The following is a 15090-nucleotide window of genomic DNA, read 5'->3' on the forward strand; positions in this document are numbered from 1 at the left end:
ATGGCTTCTGCATCAGCTCTTGCTTTCAGGCTCATGACATGTCTGAGTTCCTGTCCTGACTTCCTTCAATGATGAATACAAATATGGAAATGTAGGCCAAATAAACCCTTTCCTCCCTCTTTTTTGGTCACGTTACTAATTATTATTCTATTTTATCCTTTTGTGAGTGTTTTGTGGTGTGTGTTTCTGGTGTGTACACATGCATACAGGTATGGGTGGAAGAATGGGGGACTTGCTCGATTACCTTCACCTTTTTTCCTTGACAACGGATCACTCACCGAAGCAGAAGCTCAATGGTTCAGCTAGATACCCTGGCCAGTGAGCTCCACAGGCAGGCACAGCCAGCCCAGCTTTCTGACACATGTGCTGGGCTCTGAGCTCTCATGCTTGCACAGGAAGTAAGTGCCTTACCCACTCTGCCACCTCCCCAGCCCGTCTACTTTTCTTTGTCTCTAAAAACAATTTTTCTTACATCAGTGATGAAGTACAACTATCTATGCCATTAAGGGGCTTCTCATACAATCATCACAGGATGATCTCCTTCCTAACTAGCAAATTACATAAGAGTGACAAACTTATCTGAACTCACAACACCAAACAATTGTGTTAGTTTTTCCTGTCTGGCCTCTTACATCCTCTCTAATGCCACTTGTACTAGTCAGTTTCAATTATCAACTTCACAGAGCCTAGAGTCACCTGACCAGGAAGCCTCAGTTGACAGACTGCCCAGAAAAGACTGAAGACTGGCCTGTTGCCATGTTTGCAGGGAATTACCTTGATGGTTAACTGATGCAGGTGGCTCAGCCCACTGTGGGTACCACCATTCCCTGTGAAGTGGCCTTGAGGTATATATAGAGAGAGATCTGATGACCTGAGTTCAATCCTCAGGACCACAAGCTAGAAAGAGAGAACAGACATCCAAAAGCGGTCCTTTGACCTCTACACGTACATCACAGCATATGTGATGACATGCACACAATCACACATGCCGCACACACACAATAAATAAAAAGCTTTTAAAAGAAATATCTAAAATAATTATATTTTTATTTAAAGTTAAGTTAAACTTAAGAGAATTCTTATGCACCAGATCAGTAGGGTACCAGCAATGTTTCTGAAGGCACTCCAACTTCCAACGGTAATTTCACACTGGGGTTAGCAATACTCTTTTCACCCACAAAGTGCTCAGCATTCACTCACACGCACTATGTTCAAGTCTTTACCCAAAAAGTGCTCAGGACACACACAAGCACTGACTATGGTCAACCCTTTACCCACATAGTGCTCAGCGCACGCACACACACACGCACACATACACAAGCACTGACTATGGTCAACCCTTTTCCCACATAGTGCTCAGCGCGCACACACACACACACACACACACACACACACACACACACACGCACACACACAAGCACTGACTATATTCAATCCCTCACTAAGTAAACAGCCCCAACTCTCATAACTCAGAGAACCAGGTCATTAGCCCTGAATGACCAAAAAAGACAAAACCCCAAACCATCAGCTATTCCATCAATATTTAAAAACATTGAAAATAAAGATACCTCTCCTCCTTGTCCAGGGCTTTCTTTTCTGCTGCAGTGACTTTTTTGGGGGGCACGGGAGGGGTCACTTTTCTGCATATCTCTTCAATGATGCGCTTGTTCATTCTGCTTTGTACTGCTGCTTTTAGCAATATTCTTTCTACAGCAGTTATACCATCCCCATGACTGTATTTAGGAATTTCTGGTTGTATTAAAACTTCTATGTCATCAAGCCACGGTGGATAGTAAGAGTTTTGTTTTCCTGAGAGTTTGTGGTGAAGTTTTATTAGCAAAGACAATATGCTTTCTTTAATTTCCAAAATGGCTGTAGTCAACTGGGGAGCTGAACCAGGAGCTGACCATTTACTTGGAGTTTTGGGTCGAACCACCTGATTTGCTTCACTGTTGCTTCGATTGATGATCTCCTGGAACTTCTTTCTACGCTCTGCTACTAAGCTGAAAACTTGAGCGGTGCCAGAATTCTACCAGTAAAAATAAGAAAGACAGAAAAATAAAGAAGTTACTCAATACCGATTCTAAAAATATCACTATATTTTTCCAAAGGTCTCTCCAGCAGATTAACCCATTTCCTTCACTTCTTTATCAAAGAGACACAGGACGACTTTACAGGGACAGCAGTGAGGAAAAGGAGGTCACCAGCAGTAACCCTGCCCCCGTAACTACCTGAGCATATGTTCCACAGAAAACAGACAAACAAAGCTTATGCTATACCTGCAGCCAAATTATAAAACAAAACAAACAAACAAAACATAAACTAAGCTTCTACGCCCCTGATCAAGAAACTACATATATTCTTTACTAACTTCTGGAAGCCTGCTACAGTGTCCACATAGACAAAAAATTTAATTTTTCTTCAGTTTTTCAAGACAGTAAATCCACAGTGAAAATTAACTTCACTTTTAAGGAACTTCAAAGTTCCTTACAAAAACTTTAAGTGAAATGAAATGTGAGAATAAAATGTACAAACGGAATTAATTTGCTTCACACTGCACATCACCATGTGCTATCTGAATTGACTTTTTTTGGCCAAATGTTCTTCTCAATAATTTGTCTTCTAAACAGCCTTTTTGCTAGAGGAAACAAATCAAGCTTCTTAGAAATCATCTTTATTTAAGATATAAATCAGTTTAATGGATTTGTCTTTTTAAAATGAACATAAGTATGCTTCTATGAGTCAAATTACAGTATATATATATTTTTTAACATTCAAGGTTTTAAAGTAGTCTGAAACATCAGAAACAAAAGAGCTTCTCATAGAGACTCCAAGTGTTTAACTAAAATCCTAAACAGTGTTCACAACAAAAAAGTGTGGTCAAAACCAAGGAATATGCTAACAAATAGACTTGACTTGAAATATCTAATTCAGCTCTCTTGATGCACATGATACCTAGTTTATAGGAAATAAACTGCTTAATTATTTGGCATGTCACTTTAACACTTTTCCTTTTTAGGTTTTATTCATTCATGTGTGTGGGTGTTTTGGCCATATGCACACCTGTGCATCATGTGCCTGCCTGCACTGGGGACCAGAGCACTTCTGAGCCACCAAGTGGGTGCTGGGAACTGAACTCAGGTTTCCCTGGAAGGGACGCCAGTGCTCTTGACTGCTTAGCCTTCTCTCCAGCCCCACTTCCCATTTTATTTTTAAAGATTAATTAAGCATCATGCAAAGAGCTGCTTTTCAGAGTAAGTTCCAAAATACAAGTATTTATGGGTCTGTTTCATCAGTTAATTGGCACAGAAGCAAAAGAAAAAAATTTTAATGGGCATGCTACCAGCAATTACATTTATTTTGATTTAGGAAACAGTCAAGTCATTTTTAAAATGTTAGTAAAACTGTAATGCGAAATGTAAGCAGATCCAAGTGGGCCACCTATAACTGGTCCAGAATACTTTTAACACTTAAAAAGAAAATTTAATGCTAACCACGCTACATTTTTTGATCAATAACATAAATTTATTTAAAATTAAATATAAATAACTGTTAAAAGCAACACATATTAAATGAAAGAAGTATTTTAATTTTAATCATATTAATTACACACACACACAAATACTTCAGTGGTTTTTTATTTCCTCATCTCCAATTAGCTATGTTGCTAGTTAATGCAAATACCATACACATCTACCTCTCTTTGAAGAACTTTAGGCCGTCGGGAATTCTAGCAGGTTGAAGGAAAAAGACTGGTTAAGGCAACAGTGCTCAGACATATCAGGAAATAAATGACAATTTAAAGCTCCCCTAACCATGCTTTCTTCTGAATGTCGTAAGTTATCTAAGCAATCTCTCCGTATAATGTACACTGTTCCCTTTTCATCTCCCTCACTGTTAAACTTACTTGTAAAGAGCCTAAACCATCAGAGCTCGTGCTGGCAAGCGAATCCCTTTTCAACTCAGGAGCAGTCTCCGGGACTCGCACTCTAACATAATTTATAAAGTGTCGCATGTTTGATACCAAGTTGCTGCCAGGGAACCAACTGTCATGACAACGTTCTGGTCCACCCATTGATACCTAAGACATAAACAGAGAGAGAGAGAGAGAGAGAGAGAGAGAGAGAGAGAGAGAGAAATGGATGAGTAGATGAATGAATATGCAAACACACATGGGAGCACACACACACTAGAAGCCATAATTGGTGTTCTCACTATAACACCAAAAATATATAAACAGCTTTCCTTTTTCCTTTGAACAATAAATGTTCTATTTCAGTAATTCCACAAGTGACAAGGAAAGCCTCAAAGGACCATACGCGTTTTAAGAATAAAGTCTTTTTAGGCCAGTGAGTTGGCTCAGCTGATCCACTGGCTGCCGGCCGCACAGCATGAGTTAAAGCCCCATACGGTAAAAGGGAAGCCCCAATGCCTGCGAGCTGTTCTCCACCTGCACGTGTGCATCACGGTGCACATCCACACACTGAAGAAATGAGTAAATAGGATCTTCTCACCAGTTCTTCAGCTCTAACAATTAAGAATCCAAAACTAGGGGCGGGAGAGAGAGCTCAGTGGTTAATAGCACCCAGAGGACTCAGGTTCAGTTCCCAGCATTCACATGGCAGCTGACAAACATCTGTAACTCTAGTTCCAGGCAATTTGATGCCCTCTTCTGGCCTCTACAGACACTGCATGTAAGTAATGCTCAGATAAATATGTAGGCATACACACAAACAGTGGTGGTGGGTGCCTTTAATTCCAGGACTCAGGAGGCAGAAGAAGGCAGATCTCTGAGATTGAGACCAGCCTGGACTACAGAGTGAGCTTCAGTACAGCCAAAGCTACACAGAGAAACCCTATCTCAAAAAAAAAAAAAAAAAAAAAAAAGTATAAACATACTTCTTTGAAACAACAGCCTCAACAGGGTCCGCTTCCTCCTAAATGTTCCAAGACAGAGGCAGAGCTCACCTCTTCCGCAGAATCATCCTCGGCAGCGTTTTCAAGGCCTAACTCGATCAGATACAACACCATGCAGAGCACATGTTCAGACAGGTTTTGATGATCCATCAGAATCTTCAAAAAGAAAATACCTCAGAGTTTTTTCACAAAATGTATTTCAATTAATATCCAAAAACACTTTATTACAAACAAAAAACTATAATCAGAAAATTATCAGATATATAAATCAGCATGTAAATGCAAATCTTAATGAAAACAAACTGAAACAGACACTAGGTTTCCTCTGAAGATTATATAGAACTTCTGTTAGATTTACGTATGTGTATAGGGTTTATGTGCACAGGACTGCAGACATTCTCATCAGCCAGAGTCATCTATTGAACTCCCCAAGGCTGGAGTTACAGGCAGTTACTAGCTGTACAATAAGGTTGCTGGAAACTGAACTCAGGTCCTCAGTAAGAACATGCTAGGCTCTTAACCACTAAGCTATGTTTCCAGCTCCATTACAGAAATGTGCAGGATCAGGAAATACCAGTCTGAGACTTCCTAAAAATGCCACACTGAACAGGCCACACATCAATAATAGAAATATACCAGTCTTTAATAAACAATTTACGAAGGATACTTTACATTCTTGTCTTCTGGTATTCTCCTAAAGACAAGGCAGCAAATAAATGAGTTAGCTAGCAAGGTCTCTCATTTAAATGCAGCTGCAGTTGGCTAACAGCTGGAATGCAATATTAAACATTAGTGTTTATTGACTCTGTCTTTAAAGTTCTGGTATTCTAAATGTTGTGTGTATCCATATAAATATGCAAGCCAAAGTGTGGTTTACATCAAAAGGAAAAAGGAAAATGCTACGAACCTTACTTTACACATGTATTATATACCTTAAGCCCTCTCATCTCACAGGATTTCAAGGCTGCAATGGGCCAGTGGTTGGAAGATGCCTAAACTGCTACAGGAATGAGGTGGCACAGTCATCTGTCCTCACTATAAAAAGGCATGTGACCAATGGGGAAGGTATAGAAGAAGGGGTTCAGCAAGAGATGGCCCTGTCAGCTTTGGGGTTGATAAAGAACTGACAAAGATAGTAAGCTAAACTGAGCCTCACGAGAACAGTGCAAATAAGGGGATGAGGAAAAAAACGAATTCTTTGTAACTAAAGAATAGAGATGTCCACTGACTGATTTCCTACTATTTGACAGCTAGGAGGGTGACCTCACTTTCTCTTGTAAAACTTCACTCTTAACAGGCTCTGTTTTTATCTACCTGCTCTGCAGCAACAATCTTTGGCCTTAGCTTTCCCATATCTAAAGGTGAAAAAAAAGTCCAGAATTATGTGAGACTGGCTTCACTTTGTATCTCTCATTTCCTTAGAACAGTGCCTAGCAATGTGTCCAGCAAACAGGAGGCAGGTTGTGCCAAGAGTGTAAAGATCCGAGGGATCCCAAGGAGGAGCCTGAAGGCAGGAGCTCCAGAGGTCACCCTTTCTAACCCAGCAAGGCTCGCACAGTGTCTAAGCAGCACTGTGCCAGCCAATGCCTGCAATTCTGGGCCCTCCCCATAAAGAAAGCACCACTATCTAAATCCAAAGAGACTTTTAATTGAAATCCAATTCAAATTCAAATCCAATAACATTACAGATTTAGCTAAGAAAAATAAAAGCTACAAATCCTGAACAAGAAAAGAAAAAGAAAAAGAAATGAAGCCATTTTCTGGAAAGTGTCACCACGTTCTTTAGTATCACACATAGCAAGGAATGACAATGGCTTGCTGCAAGTGACTTTTTGTCAGTGCTTGGCAATTAGAGTACAACAGCTTACACACAAATTTGAGATCTCAAAAGATTGCTCAAAAGGGTCTTGAAACAACTCTTTCAACTCTGATAAAACTTCTAGATTGAGCAAATTCTAAAAGCTGAAAAGGTAATGTCAATGAGAGTCTCGGTAAGGCTTACTTCATTCATTTATCGTGAATTATTAATTACTATTGATCATGTCAACTAGTTATCTACCCTCTAAAACTCCGTTATCACATCAAAAACTGAGACGAACAAGAATCTACTGATGAGCTTTCGAAAGGTAGCTTTCGCATCTGTGCATTGACGGCCCCGAATAGTAGTTACGTTGCCTTTGCTATTTCTGGTTGAACCAATAAAGTCTGAACACTAAGGAAAAAAAAAAAGAATCTACTGATGAGCTATAGTAGCTGTGGAATACGCTCAGTAACAGAAGGCGGCCTGGCTCTGGGGAGTCCTACAAACCACATTTGCCTACAAAATCAACACAAACTGCTTTCCAATACAGAGGAGTATTTATTCTATATACTTTAATGGAGAAAAGAATACTACAAATCATTTTTTTCTGAATAATCCTTTTGATAAATGACAAAAATGAACCTTTTAAGGCACTTTTCAAAGGCACTGATCTAAAATCTTAGCCAAAAATAACTTCTAGCTTTTAGAAGTAAAATGAAAAAAATGGCCATAAGTGATGCTGGGTGCATAGAAATCTAAATGCCCTGTTTCATTATTTGGTAAACACTAGCACTAAGAGTTCTACTTAAGTAATTAATGCATGCTTTCTTAAATAATTAAAAATTATCTGTATAGTCAATAGAGATCTGTATACAGAATATGCTTAGTTTTCTTTAGTTTTTCAAACAAAAAAGGATAGGTGTTCTTTATTTCTAATTATGTAACATTTATGCCTATTATTCTATAGATGTCTATTTAAGCAACATACTATAGATATACTATCTTTCATCTTTCTCTCTTTTTATCATCATATCTTTTTCATTGCCTTATCTTTCATCTCTTACTCAAATTAAATTATTAAAAAACGCTGGAGTATATACATCTGTTACATATATTCTTCATGAAACTTTTAGGACACAATGAGGCAAGTCAGTTTTGAGAGAGAACATGCCCAAATGAAACAAATTCTAGGTAAACAGATGCCTCACATTTCTAAAACACCCACATACAAATCATTCTCTGTCAAGTTCCTAGCAAGAATAAAAAGCAGATAAAGCACTCTAAAGTAAGGCCACCGGTTCACGTAGTGCCATTTAGTTTTGTCAAGCAGCAGGGTTCACTGCTTAACAAAACAGTTGGTTCTTTGGTCCCTTAGCGTACTGCATAATTCCTTCAGCCACAATACTTCCCATTCTACAGAAGCCATAACAAATATCCAGGCTGAAGTATTTGTCTGCCGATGACAAAAACATTTCTCCACAGAGAAGTATAACTACTTCATAATTTTCTATTTGAAATTCAAATAATGTGATTATAATTTGTCCTCACATATTAAAAAATTTCTAAACATACTCTGCTTTGTAAGTGGTACCGTCATATAAATGTTGTCATTTAGCATTTTGACTTGAAAATTATTAAAATAAATTATAATCTATGTCATTCTAATCAAAGTGGTCCTCTACCTTGTAAAGCAGCGTAAACAGCACGATGTGTAAAGTTTTACAGTGCAGAAGTCTCATGAGACCTTTATAGCTGGGGTGGAGTGACGTTCTTTTCTTATAAGGAGGCCAGGGATTGCCAGGGAATTTTCCACTCTGTTTTAAACTGTAAAAATAAAATCAAAATTTCATGATAGACTCAAATTTTAACTATGGTTTAAACAGTGATTTGCAGGCATTGATTTCTATCATGTTTTTCCACACATTACCAATTAATTATAAATGCTTTAAAAGGCCAAAAAGATATTTTTTTACTACACAGTACACATTGTTTTTCCTTTACTATTAGAGAAAAATTGGTCAAAAAAAGCTAGGCTTAAAACTAGAAATAGGAACATAAAAAACACTAACAAAAAGAAATGAACAAAAAGAATACATAATAAAATATTCAGCAAAGTAATCTTCTCTTCTAACTCCTGTAATCAGAAAATGTCCACACTACTAAGGGCTGGAAAGCAGAATGGATAAAAGCACAGCTTTTAGACCCCATAATGGAGCTCTAAGCAAGCAAGTAGAGTGCCAGGGCCATTAGGAAAAACACGATTACCAACAGACAGTAATACTGTGGACATGGTCTTAAATCCTTGAAGGCTGCTGAGATGGCTTGCCAGGCCTAGTGTCCTCCGTTCAATCTGCTGGCCCCACATGGCAGAAAAGAGAACTGGCTACCACGGAGCTCCACACAACCACACGCGTGCATGTTTATGCAGGCGCACACACACTAAACAGATGCGGTTTAACAAAATTTTGAGTAGTATGTCTACTGTGCTGTTTAAAGGTGTTGGACTCACACAGGCCCAGACATGGAAATACCACCCTTCTCTGTTGCTGAGACAAAAAAAAAAAAAAAATCTCTCATCTAGATGAGGAGAGTACTTCACAAGAAGTGAGAAGAAGCTCATCTGTACCTTCTTGAACAGAGAACATGAGGACCCCAGGGAGACAATAACTATCATCTTTACACACAAACAGTTGCAGGCTCAAAGCACAATAGGCAAAATATGAGGGAATTACATAGAAAAGTTGACAAATCCATGTTGCAAGGAGCCCAAGGGGGGGGGGGGTTCAACAACACTCTCAATAAGCCTGAACCAACAATAGGTACATAACACACAACAGTTAGGTGCACGTAATAATATGGGTAAAGAGTGCACTCAACATTTACAAAAAGTTGCTAAATAACGCAGGACGCCCTGTTCAACCCTCAGGACCACATAAAGCTGGGCACAGAGGAACACACTTGTAATTTCAGGACTTGTGGAATGGAAGCAGGAGGATCCAAAGTTCAAGAGCAACCTCAGCTATCTGATGAGTTTGAAGCCAACTTATCTGAAATACTGTCTTTAAAAAGAAGAAAAAAAAAGAGGAAGAGACAAAATGACTTTGTAGGCAGAAGCACCTGGCACACGTCAGGCCATATTCAGAACTAAGTTAATTTAAGGAATGGAGTTCAGTTAAAAACAAACAAACAAACAAGTCTGTTCTTCAAGCATGATGACCTGAGTTTGAACACTCAGCACTCATAAAAGCCAGGCATGACCATATTGCCTATAACTCCAGTTTCAAGAGATACAGCACCCTCTTGTGGTCTCTAAAGAAACCAAGAATACGTGAAGTGCACTTCTATACATTAGGCAAACACTCATAGACATATAATAAAAAGAAATAAATCTTTTTAAAAATTAAATAAATAACCCCAAAAAGACTATTTAAAAAATAGACAAAGCAGGGCAGTGGTAGCTCATGCCTTTAATCCCAGCACTTGGGAAGAGACAGGCGGATGAATCTCTATGAGTTAGAGACCAACCTGGTCTATAGAGCAAGTTCCAGGACAAAATAAGAGAGACTATTGAAGCCAAGAGCAATGACACACACCTTTAGTCCCAACACTTGGGAGGCAGAGGCAGGCAGATCTCAGTGAGTTCAAGGCTAGCCTGGTCTACAAAGTGAGTTCCAGAACAACCACAGATACACAGAGAAAATCTGTCTCAAAAAACCAAAGAGAGAGAGAGAAAGAGAAAGAGAGGGGGTGAGGAAGAGAGAAAGAGAGTGAAAGAAACTATTAAACTTATTGTATACCTACTTCTTATTTATTCAAAATTAAGTACCCTTAAAAAGTCAAAACAACTTAAAAAGGTGTTGATAAAGTCAATTTGTAGATGTTTTCTTTTCCCAAGGAAATGTTTCCTCCTCTCAATTTTGCATCTCTTGATATATTTTTTTTTTCGTTTTTCTTTTGATTTGGTTTGGTTGTTCTTTGAAATAGAATCTCCTTATGTAGTCCTGGCTGTCCTGGAACTGGCTACGTCTGCCTGCCTCAGTCTCCTGAGTGATGGGGTTAAAGGTATGTACAACTATGCTTGCCATGTTTCAATTTTTCAACATGAACTATTCAATTTTACTTATTCAACAAATAACTCCTGCTAGGAGATAATATTGAGCTGCCATAAATCCTGAGAATATGTAAGAAATATAGAAGCAAGACAGGAGGGGGTGGCACACATCTTTAGTCCCAGCACTCAGGAGGCAGAGGCAGGTGTTCCTCTGATTTCAAGGCTAGCCTGGTCTACAGAATGAGTTTCAGAACAGCTGGGGCTACAAAGACACATTGTCTCAGAAAAGAAGGAAGGAAGGGATGGAGGGAGGGAAGGAGGAGAGAAAGGGAGGGAGGGAGAGAGGAAGTTAAGGAAGGGGGTGAGAGAGAGAGAGAGCAAAAACATCTGGAGCTAAAGAAGTAAATAAACATGTACAAGTGAACAAATTGTCACAAAAGGACATAAAATACACAAAAGGAAGTGGCCACATAAACAGAGAAAGGAGAGCCTCAAACCACCTCTTCCACCAGGATTCTAGAGTAAGGCAGAAAGATGATGGTAGCTGAGCTGAATTTGGTTGTTGTCGTTTTAAGAAATTTTGTTTTGTGGGAAATTTGTTTTTTTCCAAGTAGAGTCTATGACGGATGCTAAAGTGAACATTTATCTGAGATTTAAAAAACCCTGGCAAAAAGAAAGTTTTAATTACACCTAACATCTATAAATATATGATAACAGCTACTTGAATATTATCTGGATAAAGACTTTCTCAAGAACAATTTCTTTCTGTAATCAATGTTTTGAAATATTTTGTTACATATAAATAAGTAAACTTCATTTTGCTTTGAATATTTTCAACTGTCAATAACAGCAATATTTTCATACTTTCTGTAGATATCTATCATCTCTGATATCACACTATTTTATTTTTACACTTGTGCCTCCTTCACTGATTCAAATAGAGTAACATAAAATCAAGTTTCAATTTTGACTGATCAACTAGCAACTTGGTTTTTCTTTTAATTTCAGTAATGATGTTTCATAAAATTTATCAGGTCAACATTAAATTTTATTTGTTTGTTGCTTTGTGTTTTGAGACAATATCTCATTATACAACCTAGGCTGGTCTTGAACTGAAGATCCTTTTGGAGTGATAGTATTACAGGACAGCCTACTATATCCAGCTTAATATCAAAATTTTATAAAGATCATGAGAAAATAAATCTCGGCTGAATTGCTTTTTAGAAACCTTTAAATGATATTTTCTCTCAGATTAAGTATATGTTGATGACATCACACTGCATGTTATAATGGAACCTGTCCGACTTACAATGCTGTGTATCTGTCCATCGCAGACTGCACATCTCGGCGGTACACTGTTCGAAGAATGACCATGACCGGGTCAAACTCCTGATCCCAGACTTCAGCTATCACAAAAAAGAAAGCAGAAATAGAAATCTGACTTCTCAGGAATAAAACCAAACTCAAATTACTTATTAGACTCACTTTTCTTCTGTCCTATTGCCAAATACAGTACATGCTATATGTAACTTCAAAATACATACTGGACTTCCACAGATGTCAAGGAGCATACACTTCAACCCCTTCAAAAAGTTAAGGTTCTTTTCTTTTAAGACCTCTCTGTTAATCAAAATCTCACCTATTTCTCACTCTTGTCAAACAAATTATCTATAAATGTAGGAGAAAAATCCTAGAAGAGCAACCACTTCAGAAAAGGGCTTCTGTGTATTTAAACATATTAAGCTCTAAGAGCTATCAGCATCCTAAACAGACTTTACACTATCTCAGGTTAAAATTCAGATAATGAGCTGGGCACAGTGGAGAATGCTTTAAAATCTGGGACATGGAGACAGAGTAGATATATCTGTGAGTATAAGGCCAGTTTGCTGGACACAACAAGTTTTGGACCAGCCAAGGTTACATAGTAAGACTTTGTCTTAAAAAAAAAAAATACAATACAATAAATAATATAAACTGTTTCAAACTAAATTAAATATATTCTTTTATAATGTATGGTTCATTTATGGTTAGTGATCCTTACAGAAATGAATTAGAATACCAGTTAAAGTTGTTTTTATGATTTAGTCACTTAAGAAGGCCATAATACAATGTAAATACTTTCTGTTCTTGTTGTCTGAGGCAATATATCTTTATTATGTAGCCCTGGCTGTCCTGGAAGTAGTGATGTAGACTAGGCTGGCCTTGAACTCATAGAGAACCATGAGCCTCTATTTCCCAAATGGAAGTAATATCACTGTTTACTCAGAAAAAATAATTTATAAAATATTTGGAAGAATACCAAAACTGAATTAATAAAAGACAAATATTGAAGGGGCAAAGTCAGGAAAGCACTTGTTTTTAGGGTACAAGGACATGGCTCCATCGGAGAGTCACATGCACATATAAGCCCAGAGCTAAGGAGGTGGAGACAAGCAAAGCCCTGGAGCTCTCTGGTCAATAATTAAGTAAGCTCCAGTTTCCATGAGAGACCGTGCTACAAAGAACAAGAAATAAGAGAAATAAATGACACATCCAAGGCTGACCTCTGGCTCCACACACATACACACCCACACAAACACACATGCACACTAAATTAATAAATGCACAAACAGACATTTTTCAGTGTACACAGGGAAGAATGCATTTATGTATGGGCACATACCTTTGGGAGTATACATGCCTTGTTGCATAGAGCCCCCAGGTTCAAAAACAGGAGCCTTAAAATCAGCTACAGCAGATAAAACTGATTCAAAACTATAACTTCCAGGAATAATGCCACTTTTAGGGTTGGGATTTTCCGGGATATGATGTATGTGTCAAGAAAAAAACAATATTAATGACCAGCGCCAGCTTCAAAGTCTGAAATTACTCATTTTTAATTCATTTTATCAAGTTGGCCACCAGAGGGCCACGTAATAGTTCAGTATCATTGTGATGTCTTTTTCAATAATTTAAATGTAGAATCCAGCTAATAAACTATGCAATGAAGTAGTCCCAAGCACACTTCCCCCAAATAAATTCATCAAATTCCATTCAATTAGAGGAAAACAATTTCAAATATCTCCATTTTCATCACTGCATATACCTCACCTTCTTCAGAAAACCAAAAAGAATACACTAAAATTTAGTACAGATTAGTATGAGTAAACATCACTTTTCCAAAAGCAAAATTTCCCCCAAATAAAAACAAGAAGGCTTAGGCAAAGGGAAAACATCAAACCACAAAGACTTTGTCCTGTTTCATATTAGGGTATAAAATTCTTAAACTAAATTCAAAATTATAGAAAATGATTTTTGCTCTGTAGTAGCACTGATAGTCTATAATTGTTTGATGAAATCATCAGAAGGAAGCTGAGGATAGAGCTCTTGCGTGATACATTCAAGGCCCTAGACTTAACCCTTATCACAGTGGTAGACACTGGGATGGCTACCAGACAATACTGAATTGATGCTACAAAATACTCAAAGTAGTCAAGCAAATATTCTAATAGGAGTTATTTCACAAAACCAAAATTTCAATCAATTATTCCAACCCTATGACACATATATGCTAAATTTAATCAAATATAAAATAACACTAGGATCTTTAAGGTTTCATTACCTTGCTGGGTATGGTGGTATAAGCCATAACTGCAGTATGCAGAAGCAGGAAGATCTCTGCCAAATTCAAGGGCAGCCCACCCGGTCTACACTGTAAGTTCCAGGTCAAGCAGGGCTGCTACACAGTGAGCTCCTACCTCAAAAACATCAGCATTAAAAAAAAAAAAAAAAAATTAATGTATTAAAGTGTGGGGGGAGGGAAGGGCAGGAGTTGGATAGATGGTCCAGTGGTTTAAAACAGCTCTTGCAAAGGACCAAAGTTTGGTTCCCAGCACCCACACAGTGATTCACAACCTTCTGTAACTCCAGTTCCAGGGAATATGACAGGTTCTTCTGACATCTGCAGGAACCAGGCATGTATGTGCACCCCATACATGCATGCAAACAAACACCCATACATGTAAAATAATATTTAATTAAAAACAAAAAAAATGCTACTACTGAATATTCAGTTCTATACCAGAGACCCTGCTTCCAGTAGGTAGAGGATAATCCATAAACTTGAAAATTCTTTAAGACTGCTTCTAACAAAAATCTTTGGAATAATTAAAAACTCTTGTAATTAATAAAAGTTAAAAAAAAATTTAAAAAAATAAAGTTAAAAAAAAAACTCTGAAAAGTGATAATTATAAAGACTCTCTCTACTGGATATGGTGGCACACACCTTTAATCCTGGCACTCTGGAGACAGAAGCAGGTGGATCTCGTTGAGTTCAAAGCCA

The 15090-nt window shown here is 37.9% G+C and overlaps 1 protein-coding gene across 2 annotated transcripts in view; it reads right to left on the reverse strand.

Moving 5' to 3' along the window:
* Nucleotides 1-15090, reverse strand: part of Ubr3 (ubiquitin protein ligase E3 component n-recognin 3) — a 130021-nt gene that overhangs the window by 53190 nt on the left and 61741 nt on the right. For both annotated transcript variants that reach the window (XM_060390484.1, XM_060390485.1), the window contains exons 18-23: nt 13432-13574; nt 12079-12175; nt 8401-8542; nt 4969-5073; nt 3908-4081; nt 1569-2029 (exon numbers count right to left, since the gene is read on the reverse strand). In XM_060390484.1, coding sequence (XP_060246467.1) covers nt 1569-2029; nt 3908-4081; nt 4969-5073; nt 8401-8542; nt 12079-12175; nt 13432-13574 — 1122 coding nt within the window. The remainder of the gene's footprint in view (nt 1-1568; nt 2030-3907; nt 4082-4968; nt 5074-8400; nt 8543-12078; nt 12176-13431; nt 13575-15090) is intronic.

This window comes from Meriones unguiculatus, chromosome 8 (genome assembly GCF_030254825.1).
Source record: "Meriones unguiculatus strain TT.TT164.6M chromosome 8, Bangor_MerUng_6.1, whole genome shotgun sequence".
Classification (NCBI taxonomy): domain Eukaryota; kingdom Metazoa; phylum Chordata; class Mammalia; order Rodentia; family Muridae; genus Meriones; species Meriones unguiculatus.